Genomic DNA, 12,940 nt, shown 5'->3' with positions numbered 1-12,940 from the left:
ATAGTGCAGTACTGTTATTGTTCGAAGCCATTTGAGGCGGAATTGTATTGTTTTCGCAGCAAATGTGCATTCAGCAATAGAAGTACTGCACTATTTACTGCTCTACCTCTCTGCTCCGTCCTCGTGTGAAAACAGCATAAGCATGAAAGGAGAACTTACGTCACCTTTAAAACATACGTAATTGGCGGTCTGTCGTTATTGCTGAGGCTAGCCTCATCGGGAGCCGACATGACGTTACCCTAAGGCGCCTGTCAATGTACACACTTGACCCCTTTTGATCCCACAATTAGGCATGGAGATACTCTCAAGCATACTCACATACAATAAACCTATGTCGCCATTTGTAATCATTAATATGGGCACAAAAAGGGATATCTAAAATAATTATTAATTTTTGAAATATTATTGCACTTGTAGTACTTAAACTGTTCTAACATTTCATATTCGAATAGGTTAAAACAGTTTCTGTTTGCCTTCAAAGTGCATACATATTTTAAGAAAAAAATTAAATGCTAAAAACATAATATTTTATAATACTAAGAATCCTTACACTAATCTCTAAAAAAACATAAACGGTTCTCTATAGCTATGAAATGTAAGGTATAATAGATTAAAGTTTTCTTATAGTTCATCGTAATCGCGCAGACCCATTAAATATCTTAGTCGTGCATTATATGTAACAGTATCAATAGATGACAAGAATAGGTACGTGCTCGTCTGGTGTGGTCCGAACCGAGTGAAAACTCGGCCCCTCTTTATCAGAACAGACGGCATTGTTGACTACATGTATTGGAGCATATTTATACCGATGACACAATCCAATGAGGACCATCTGTGTCCACAACACGCTGCAATGTAGCTCAACTAACATCTACCCTTGAATGTACCAACACGGTGTAGCAATAGTTTAAAAAGTAGTCTACGATAAAAAAAATAACACAGTATTTTCTGTTTATTGTATAAACTTGCTGTCGCCCGTGACTCCGTCCACGCGGAAGATAAAAAACTTAATTAGTAGTCTATGTGTTCTTCCAGGCTATTACCTACATCTATGCCAGATCCGTTCTGGAGATACCTTTTAACATGGATGTATGTTCCAACCATCTAAATATTCGCAGTAAGATTAGTAATGTAATTGCGTAATAGTACCGAATGGGAAACTTTACCGAGTGATTTAATGAGGAAAATTTATGTCGACTAAGATGCAATTTTAAAATTAAGTTAAAAGGAAATAAACACTAGATTGATGTCCCTCGTATATTTTACATCGAAAAGACGTCATTCATTAATATGAAATATTTTCCCTCTGCACAAACATCCATTGATTGCTGTTATTATTTTTAGAACAATATTAAATATATTAAATATATAGGATACTTTTGAATTTGTCAATTAATTCGCTGCATTTTAACTCGCATTAACACCACAGTTATAATTTTGTTATTTACTTTTACTTTATAAATCTTACTATCTTACTAATATTATAAATACGAATGTTTGGATGCATGGATAAATGAATGGATGAATGGATGTTTGTTTGAAGGTATCTCCAGAACGGCTCAACGGATCTCGATGAAATTTGACATAGATGTGGAACATAGTCTGGAAGAACAAATAGGTTATTAATTAAGTTTTATTTAATTTCGCACGGACGGAGTCGCGGGCGACAGCTAGTTACTTATAAATAGCAAACATTTTGTCCAAATTATTTTTGAGATAAAACGAATATGTGTGTATGTTTTCATCATTTATTGTTTGTGTTAAAAAAAATAGTCATATGTACTTGCTATCCCAACGAACTATGTTTCTGATCGATTCCGATAAAGACACTGTCTAGAGCCAACATCCAATAATCAGAGCGTGGAAACTGAACGAGTACCTTGTTTCAATTTACGCACCAAAGGAAAATAAGTTTTTGTACATCGACAAACAGCACAAAGTCGCTTGTATGTAAAATAACTTTTAGCACAACTCCCGCTGTTGATGTATGCGCGAAGGATATACGAGTAAATGTCACAATTATTCTATACGAATTAAATGGTTTTATCAAGCGATTATTCTTAAATCAATACGTTATTCAAATACGCATATTATACGTATCATATTTAAAGTGTTAAAATAAGTTCCATACAAGCAAGTGAATATGGACCTTCATGTTAAATTAGTAATAAAAATTTCAAAAAGCAACTTTCTCTTTATCTGGAACTTTAAGTGACTCTCTTATACATTAAGAAGGAAAAAACACAAAAACAATGGGGGTATGACAGGTTTGTTTTCGAGCACAGTATTGCGTTGTACGAAAAGTAAAATTGTCGTAAAGTGCCGTTAGCCGCCTGACTACCTGTCGCCAGCGCCGAAGCGACGTCGACTAACGAACGGGCGACTTCTCAGAAACCGATAGCGAGTACGAGTATTTCAAATATTATCGTTGTGAATACACCGCGATAACTTCACTTGTATGTGACTACTTGACCGTGATTCTCAGAAACAATACCCAAAGTTTTACTAAATCTATTATTTACTACCATTATGTTTTTAAAATAGACACACAATGACACATATTCTATCGGTAAGTTACTTTTACCGTCGTTTCTATTATTTGCCCCAAGGAAAAAAAAGAAAACGTTTTTTTTTTTAAAATTAGACTTATGGTGAGACATATTCAGTGGTCACACCTTTATAAAATAATAACAGGGGGTCTCTCTACCTGTTAAACATGAATCATGACCTGTTGAAAAGAACAGGAAACTTGCAAAAAAACATAACAGTGCCGAAGATTTCATTGTCTGTGAGAAAAACTTGAATATGCACTATGAACTAAGAACGTAATATGTGGTTTAAGATCTTTATTTCTCTAAGAATTTACAAAATTCACTGTACGAGAAAACAAAATTATAACTTACAAATCAAATTACACCAGTAGTCTAATTTGGCATATTAAGTTTTATACACATTTTATATTAAATTTACATTTTACTAACAATTTTTTTTAGTTTGTTTTTAAATGATGACATTGTTTTTATATCACGGATATTTCTAGGCAAATTATTATATAACTGCACTCCCTCAAATGTTACACTTTTATGACCAAAATTTGTTCTAGGTTTTGGTAATTTTAATTTGTCTTTGCTTCTGGTTTGATATCTATGAGTCCTCTTTTTAAATATTATTTGCGAATTTGTCTCATGTGTTAAGATTTTCCTAATGAGAATACACGTATTATATATGTAAAGTTGTTTTATATTAAATTTATTTGTTTTTATATAAATTTCAGAAGTCGGTGAAAGGTAATGGAATCTAAACAATGTTTTAATAAGTTTATTTTGTGTCCTTTGTAAAGCATCTAGGGTCGTCTTTGAAGCAGAACCCCATACCTCTACTAAATATTCTAGATGTGGTTTAACTAATGAATTATAGACAATGTGTTGGATTCGCGGTGGAATACAGTTATTTACTCTTCGTAAGACTCCAATCAGGCTACAAAGTTTTGTGCGTAAATGGTTAATATGTGTTTTCCAAGTTAATTTGCTATCTAAATGAAGGCCGAGATATTTTTCAGTACTAGATTGATTTATAGTTTTATTATTTATTACTAGAGGTGCATGGTTTGGTATTTTTTTATTTTTTGCTGCAAATATCATGTAAGAAGTTTTAGAAACATTTATTGTTAGTAAATTATACTTTAGCCATTCTTGTAATATGTTTAAATCGCTTTGGGCCTGCGCAACAATATCATGAATAGAATGTGCAAAGTAAAAAAGACAGGTATCATCTGCATAAAGTGTGATTTGACCTTTTAGTCCCAACTTGCTTATGTCATTTATGTAGATTAAAAATAAGAGGGGACCAATTATTGAGCCCTGCGGAATTCCACAGGTAATTTCACATGGTTTACTTTGATATTCATTTATTTTAACTATTTGTTTGCGGTTTGTAAGATAAGATTGTAAAGTTTGATATGCTGTGTCAGTGATTCCTAAAGCATTAAGCTTTTGTAAGAGGACACTATGACTCACAGTATCAAAAGCTTTTTTTAGGTCAATAAATATTCCAAGTGAAATATGTTTCTTATCTATATTTGTTTTAATTTTAGTTATAAGATCGATCGTTGCAGTTAGTGTATTTGATTTGGGTCGGAAGCCGTACTGATCTTGAGTAAAGAAATTAAATGATGTTAAGTATTCGTTAAGTCGTGAATATATCACCTTTTCAAAGATTTTAGAAACTATTGGTAGCACTGAAATGGGTCGGTAATTACTTGGATCAGTTTTAGATCCTGATTTATATATTGGCGACACCTTAGCTACCTTTAAACTATCGGGGAAGCTGCCTTTAGAGAATGATTCATTTATACATTGTGTTAAACATTGAATTATACAATCCTTAATGCATTTTATACTTTTTGTATTTATGTTGTCGATTCCAGAACTTGAATTTATATGTAAATTATCAATTATTTTACTAACTTCTTGAAGTGTGCATGGTCTAAATTGTGAGAGTGTTTGTTTTCCTGATTGCAAATAATAGGTTGTATATGTATTTATTGGATAATGATGGTACTTTTTACATATTTCATTAGCTAAACAAGTACCAATACTAGAGAAAAAATTATTAAACGACTCACAGATATCTGTACCATCAACAATATCAACTGAATCTATAATTAACTTATGGGGAATGCAGTTATCTTCGCTTTTGTTTATGGCTAACTTGTTAATAACTTTCCACATTTTTTTAGGATTCTTCTTGTTTTCTTTAAATAGATTTGTATAGTAATTACACTTTGAATTTTTAATAGTATTATGCACATAATTCTTTTGTTTTTGGTAAAGATTTTTCAAATAGCTATTTGAAGGATTAGCTTTTAACTTTTTCCACAGCTTGTTGCGTAGGTTTATGCCTTCGATAATAGTACGATTTATCCAGTCCTTTTGTGGTAAATTTAGTATTTTAACTTTTTTCATGGTATTTTTACTTATATTAAGTTTAATTATATCTTCGAGACTTGAATAATCCAGGTTAGATAGTTTTTTGACATCATTCATACTATTATACAGTCCAGTATAATTAATTGCTCTGTACGATTTTTTTCTTTTCTTAGGTGATTTTTGATTGAACATTTCAAGGCATATCTGCTTATGATCCGACATAGGTGAATCGATAATAGATATCTGAAAACTGTGATTATTGTAAATGTTGGTTAATACGTGATCGATTATTGTTTTAGTTGTTTCTGTCTCTCGTGTGCAGTAGACTTTAGTAACTTTATTCAAAATTTCGTAACCGGCTTCTTCTAGCATACTTGTGTAACAGTTCGTATTTCTTTCATTTTTTAATAAATCTAAGTTAAAATCTCCAAATACAATTGTTCTTTTTCTTTTTTCTAGTTGTACTGAAAATGTGTCAAGAAATGTTTTTAAATTGGTGTCACCAGGTTTATACACGAGGCCGACATTCAGTGAATAGTTTTCTATATATATCCACAAAAAATTGTTTCCATATACATATTGTTGTTCTGTAACATAGTGTTTTAAGTTATTATGGATGAATATCGACACTCCGCCTCCGGTTTTGTCCGTTCTGTAGTTGTAATAATGCGTGTAATTTGGTATTTGAAGAACTTTGGCATCGCTATCCGATTTTATCCAGGTTTCTGTTAGTAAAACTAAATGTATATGATGTTTGAAAGAAGACAGTATACATTTTAGCTCGTCGAATTTACCAGGTTTAAGTATGCTTCTAGTATTTATGTATAAATAATTTATTGAAGAGGAGGTGCTGGGTAAGCATTGATAGTTGTTCGCTAAGTTGTGCAAAACATTACTAGGGTGTCCATAATTTTTAGAAGTTTCGTATATTCTGTTTTCAAAATTTAGTTTTTTGTTAACTTTATAATTTTCGGAATTCCATTCAAGTATTTAATAGCAAGGCTAGTTTCACCATTTTGCTGACGGCTTTGTATTTCTTCGCGTAGTTTATTGATATAGTCTCTTTGCATTGGCGTTTGATCGGAGTATACACGAATGTTATTACTTATTTTAGATTTACGCGCAGGATGTGCATAACTACATCTCGCGATGAAAAACATACTTTTATCGGCCGATGTTTGTCTGGATTGTACTTTCCTAATCTGAAGAGTTTTATCGGCTTAGGGCAATCGGAATATATTTCTTTTATATGTTTTAATACTACCTGCAGGTCATGCTCTTGTCTGGCAGCAGTAACGGTGTTCGTACTTTCCGGTATACCAAAGATTATAATGTTTGTTTCCCGAGATGAGCGTTCTTTGAGTTCTATAATAAGTTTTTCATGACGTAAACATAGTGTTTCATCTGGTTGAGTATTTTTAGCGTATTCTAGTTCTTTTACGTTTTTCTCCAAAATTATTAGTCTGTTTTCTGTGTTCAAATTTTCTTTAATAACATTCTGTATTTGAATTTTCATTGCGTATTGTTCCGCCAATATATTTTCCATGGAAGTATTTATGTTTTTTAGATCTGTTTTCAAATGGTTAATTTCTTGAAATATTCTGTCTGTACATTCACCTTGACTATTTTTAAAATCATTGAGAAATTGTAAAATCTCTTTTCTGAAGTTTTGAAATTCTTCTTTGAAATTAAACTCTTCTTCAGGTTGTTTTCTCTTCCGTAGTGTTGGACGCTGTTCCATAGTGGGTAGGTTGCGTAAATCAGGGAAAGACTCGCTGCCGCCTGTTTTATTATCCTTATTCGGCGAACGCATCAAACTCATGGTCACCCTATATTACAGCGCACCTTGTGTCGGTATATGCGGGTAGTTGAAATTTTTTGATATTGTTGTTACTGATTCAATCGCGCCACAGTATTGTACAATTCACAGCTCACTGATAAACACAATATTTAAAACTAGACCTTAATCAAATCACATAAAGCTTAAATTGGGAAGCAGTCACTTTAAATAATAATGCATATTTCACATTACGCACGTCTATGCATGTCGACTACTGGCACGCTGTATATTCAGATGATAATTAAATCTCTTTGGTTACATATATCATAAGAAAGTCATCAATGGTAGATTGTTTAAATTTAAAAATGTATTCATTGAAGATTGTATCAAAATAATTCATGTCGCAAATAAACGTAGCAGCTTTTACTGTTGACTGGGTATGACCCGAGTCGAGGTAGGACAAGCTTAAGGAATTATTAGTAAACGTTGATGGTTTCTAATTAGAAAACGATATGATACGAATAGTAAACAGTATAAAGCAGACTACGGAATAAATCATAGCGCCATTCATGTTATTTTTTTTTCTAATTAGCAACCATCAACATTTACTAATCTGATTACGGAAACCAATTAAAAATTGATAATATTTTTGTTCTGTTAGTAAAAAAAATGTAAATGACTGTCATCCTTTTTTTCATTTTCGAATTAAAAAAAAGTTCAATGAACTTCCCTGACAGTTTTCGTACACGGCTTATAATCTTTTGTATTCAGTGCAAGCAATTCCTTCTTATTAAAGATTCTAAGGGCGACACTTAAAAGGAAATATAGCCCGGGTCCCAATCACTTGTCCATTGTACGAGCGCAGAGCCCACGCCCTCTACATTTCTTTCATTGAATTAAATATATGAATTACCTATTCTTTGCTTTATTTTTGATGTAATTACATGTATAAAAAGCTTTCTGATCATTTAACTCGTTTCCCAATGTAACCTAATCATATAACCATAACATTTTGGGCAAATCTTCATTATAACGGATTTTTAGGAAAAGAACTTGCTCTGGAGCCATCAGAATTAAATTAATACTTTGATAGGGTATCAAATTATTAATTTACACAACTCCATATGTCATATCTCTCGCAGTTTAGAATGGAATCGGGTACAAATTTACACATATTGATATTTATATTTTTTTGAGGATGGGAAGAAGGTGGACGGTGGTAGGATGAAGATTTGTATGGTATAGATACAAAAAGCTGTTGCTACAAAAATAGTATTTAGTATCAATGATAATGTTTTCATTTGTTTTAATAATACGACAAAACAATTGCATAAAGTGTATGATTGTGATTAATTAAAAAAAACATATCGAGCTTATCTTAATGGCTCGTAACCTTTAACTCTATAATTTTGAGCTGAATGTAAATTGAAAATATAATTGAATTGTATCAAGAGTAGTTTTAATAAGATTTCGGAATAAAAGAGTCGCAGGTGAGAGGTGAGGTGTGCGTTAGGGCCACCGGCCACCGGCCACTGGGCCCGCGGCCGGCTTTGGGCCGTCGCCAAGGCAATTTGCATCGCTACCCGTTTCGGAACATCGCCAAGTCTAGCCGAACAAAACCACAGAGAATTACCCTCCATTCCAATAATAATTAAAGCAAACATTTCACAGGCACGAGTCGGAGACACACGCCGGCCGTTATGGAGCTTATAAAACATCGACCCAACTTGCAATTAAGAAGTGATATGAGTCTATTTGCTGACGCGGAAGGCGCGCTCGCCATGGCCCATCGCGCTCTCTCGGGTGCGATGTGCGGCGGGCGGCGGGCGGCGGGCAGCGAGTGAAGGGCGGCGCTTGGTGTTCTAGACAGGGCAGCCGCATATCGCACGCCTGTCTAAATTAGTACCTTTGATATTAGAAAATCAAAAGTTTCCCGAGCTTATGAAGTGTCTTGCTTACAAAGTAGCGTAGTCTTCCGTGTTGGCAACGCAGACCTATGCTACCATTGATCTACTGTCTTGCGTTATTTGTTATCTTATTAAAGACGTATATAACATTGCACAAGTCATTTTTTTAATATTAAATTTTAAGGTTTTAATAAACCATCTGACGCACATATAGGGATCAATATTGTCTGATCACTAGTATTCAAAATGTTACAATACGAATAAAATAAAATATTTGGTTTTGCAGTTAAATAATCCAATACATCTCTCATCATCCGGGGCAACAGGAATTTATTGACCGCGTGCTCCTAGAAACACACCGAAGAAATATCTCAAAAGATTCCAATCAAGGACTTCTAAATTTTTAATCGTTTATAAAATCTTTAGTGCAACCGAAGTTGCGAAAGAAATCGTAGTAGCACTGAACATATTAACTAATAGTGATTTTTAGAACATTCTGAAAATACAGATATGTATGTTTAATTATGATATGATATTCATCTTTGAATTTTTGTTGTTCACCATGTTAGTTACACCGGTAGGGTTATTTACGAGGTGGCAAAAGCTTTGATGTCGCATTGGCTTGAGTCCACGCCCGCTCCGGGCGTCGCGACGCGGCGGTCGGCTAACAATCGCACTTACTGGTACACTTTGTATTCTAACTTCTAACCTGGTACCACCTTTAGTTCATTTTATTATACATGCGCATTATAATGAAATCAACTTATCAAAATTATTGGCAGATAAGAAAAAGACGTCAAATACTTTATCTGTTAGCATCAAAGTAAAAAATAATTACTAAATTGATTTAAATTTCTCTAACACTGATCAAAGATTTCCTTGAAATATTATAACTGAATTATGTAATGATCCTCATAAGTAGTACACTCACAAGTCGATATTATCGTAGACAGTGCAGGCGCAACACAACACAACAGTAATGGCAGCGGCGCCAACCAACCAACAAATTATTATAGATTATCGATATAATTATTTCCAACTCTCTAACCAGTAACAGCTTGAAGTAACCGCTCCGTTTGAATTTAGATCAATCAATACATCGTATATTTATCTAAATTTAACGACGGATATCGCTTTTGTACGTTTTAATTTATCTTATCTAACCAAATTTACCAAACCGAATATCTTTGGTTTCTTATCATATCACGGGAAAACAATTTTTGCAAAGCTTCAATAGAATTTAATTATCCATTTTCCCTTTCCGTTTTCGGTCTGGTATTTAGCTTATTTTATGTATAGCTTTCATTATATGAAATGCAAATACACATTCATTGGACCTATTTCTATACTCAACATTTATTAACTAATTACATTGGGATATTTGTATCGACAGCCATTAGGTGCTCTACCTCATTTTAAATATTAAGAAAAAAACTGCATTATGAGTTCTTAAAACTTATACGAGTAATTAGCTGGTAGACAATACTTATTAAATGAGAATCAAATGATTTTCTTCTAAGAAATGATTCATTTTTCTAGCGTTATCATTTCTTATCATTACTTTGCTCCGACAAAAGGTAACCTACCTATTCGATGGCGATAAGATAATGAATTACGACAATGTGTTTCAACTACAGCTTGTGATAACTCTGATAAAAAGATAACCATAGTTTTACTATCATCTTATATTTTATTTCTAACGCAACTCCCTCGAGCGCCTCTCACATTGTTATTTAAAAAGTACGTGACATTTTTATTTTACCACGGCTATGTATCAGGATGGCGATTGACCGGACCGGACCGAAATCTACAAGTCCGGGTTCGATCCCCGTGTATGTAAATTGTGTACATGTTCCTTTCTGTTTATTCTAACTTCGTATGTATATTTATCTTTCGTTCTTACGGTAAAGAAAATTCGTGATGTAATCTGCACATATTTGCGAAGAAATTCAAAAATATGTGTGAAGTCAACCAAACCGCACTGAGCTAGCGTGGTTGATTATGACCTAGTCACCTGTTACTTCGGTAGGCTCCGAGCCCCTGGGTAGGGTCATATAAGTGCTTCCGACAATATAACAGAATATTGTGTAAAACTTTTTTTTGGACTAGTAAGTTAATTTTTTCATAAATTTTGTTTAAGTTAATTTGTCCCACTTAACATTAGAAAATGGTATACCTTGTTACTTTTAGAGAAAGTAGCTTTTTTTTTTGTTGGAAATTATTATTAGATTTAGTAGTTACAGGATAGAAATCTTTTATTTCCACATTATCTTTCGTACATACAGGAGGGTATTGTTTTGCACGAGTAAATTATTGACTATAATCATTTTCGCTTCTGAATATTTTTACAATTATGAGACATAGGTTTATTTTATAAAATCTAAGGAGTTTTATATCTCTAGAATATTTTTCATGATACCGTATGTAATTCGATGGGTAGCAAAAATCGATACTTTAACAAGATACATTGTTATGTCACTTTACCAAAGGATAAAGGATTTTTTTTATATTTCGTTAAGAAGTATTGTATAATTTAACAAATTAAATCTCTTTTGTCCCACGCCAAAAGCCATAATATTCGATGAAAATAAAAGCTAACTCTCCGTTGAACGAGCGCAAATCCGTTCATTCACAGAAACCATATTTATGCATCTGTTTAGGTTACATCGGAATTAGTGATAGATGTGGTTTAAATTATAACGTTAAGATAACAACAATTAAAAAAATACATTTTCAACCTATTTGTCAATACTAGTTAGTAATCGCCCATTATTCAAAATTCGACCACAATTTATAATCAAAGAATTTGTCATATTTCATGTTCTTCCGTTCGCCCAATTTCCTTAAAAAGAGGGGTTAGTAGAAAGTACTTCACGCACTAAGGATAAACCACCAAAAAATCATGGCTTCAATTCAATTCATAACAATTATCATTTGATAACATAGTTTTCCTCAATTTTTACTTCTATTTGTGTGAACGCGTTATATACATAAATTTCTATATACTTTCGTATAAACAAAACCTGTACTTATTCATCATCTGTTCTCAATTAAAATACACCCTTATTTTTTTATTAAAGAACTATTTTATTTATTTGTAGTGTAGATATTGTCATTTGTCACCTGTTTCTTTTTAAAACACCTGCTTTTTGATGGCAACAAACAAGTATAACACGAATCACTTGTTACTTGGAACCACCATTATACAGTTTATAGAATCTGATGATGATATTGCTTTGTGCATTTACCATATATCCGTATTATCGAAACTTAAGGAAATGAAAATCAATTTTTATAACAAAGAAAGGAATTGTTCCTATTGAAAATTCTACTAACCATATTTATGAAAAACGTAACAAACTAATGACTGGAGGAACTCGAATCCATGTATGTATTTACTTGCCACTATTCAAGGTACATTGAGGCCGATGACTTGGACAGATTATTTTTAGTAGCAGCGGTCTTAAACACTACTTACCAATATACACCAAATATTGCAATTTACATTATGTATTGTTATATAATATGTAAAATGTTACCTTTGTACATAATAAATCTTAAGTTAATAATCTTACTTGAGATAATATATCTGTCCCTCTGGAGTACGTGCTTGTTCCCAGCCGGACGGCAATGGGCCGAGATCATCTTGCATGTGTGTGCCGACATCGTAGGACCTCTGTTTGGAGTGCTGGTGGTGCAGGGGCGCTTGCTGCGTCTGTTGCCCCGCCGCATAGGTCTGCTGGAGACTCGCCGGCGAGGAGTGTGCTCGGGAGTGCGACACCGGCGCGGCGCCTGTCGCAGACGACGACCCGAACGCCGAATCGGCCGAGTTTTCTCGCGAGTGAGACACGGATGGCGACTTGGAACCGGTCGACGGCGGGTTAAAGAACGACTTTGGAAGCTGTCGCATACGCAGAGGCACCTGTAGCGGCCGCTTTGAGTCCGGCTTGAGCACTGTGTCGAATAAAGACTGTAGAACCGAGTCCGAATCCTGGTCTACGCGGAGGACCAGGTTCGATTTCTGTTCACTGTCCGAATTGAGAGCCATGGTTTTGTCGGACCGAAGTAATCTCGAAACCGACCTGGCCCACCGCTGTGACACAACACTGACACGCGACGGGCTGGCGCGGCGCCACCCGACGTACTTTTCATATAGCGCTCGCTGCGCGACTGACGCATGCCCCGCCCGCACCGCGCAATGTTCACTGCCCACGCGCACCCGCCGCACCCGCCGCGCCGCCGCCGCGCCACCCGCGCAGACCGGTCTTCGAGAACGATGCCCCACAACCACAACCCGCTCCGCTTTGCTTACTTACTTACCTTAC

General features: G+C 34.4%; 1 protein-coding gene across 2 annotated transcripts in view; it reads right to left on the bottom strand.

The window, feature by feature from the left end:
- The window catches only part of LOC106717581 (transcriptional coactivator YAP1), a 41,022-nt gene extending 28,217 nt beyond the window's left edge, over positions 1-12,805 (bottom strand). For both annotated transcript variants that reach the window (XM_045680660.1, XM_045680662.1), the window contains exon 1: positions 12,191-12,805. In XM_045680660.1, the coding sequence (XP_045536616.1) occupies positions 12,191-12,663 (473 nt within the window). In that variant the 5' untranslated portion in view covers positions 12,664-12,805. The remainder of the gene's footprint in view (positions 1-12,190) is intronic.
- Positions 12,806-12,940: the final 135 nt, after the last annotated feature.

This window comes from Papilio machaon, chromosome 2, assembly GCF_912999745.1.
Source record: "Papilio machaon chromosome 2, ilPapMach1.1, whole genome shotgun sequence".
Lineage (NCBI taxonomy): Eukaryota > Metazoa > Arthropoda > Insecta > Lepidoptera > Papilionidae > Papilio > Papilio machaon.
The sequence above is the reverse complement of the archived record's forward strand: the minus strand, read 5'-3'. Positions and strand labels throughout refer to the sequence as shown.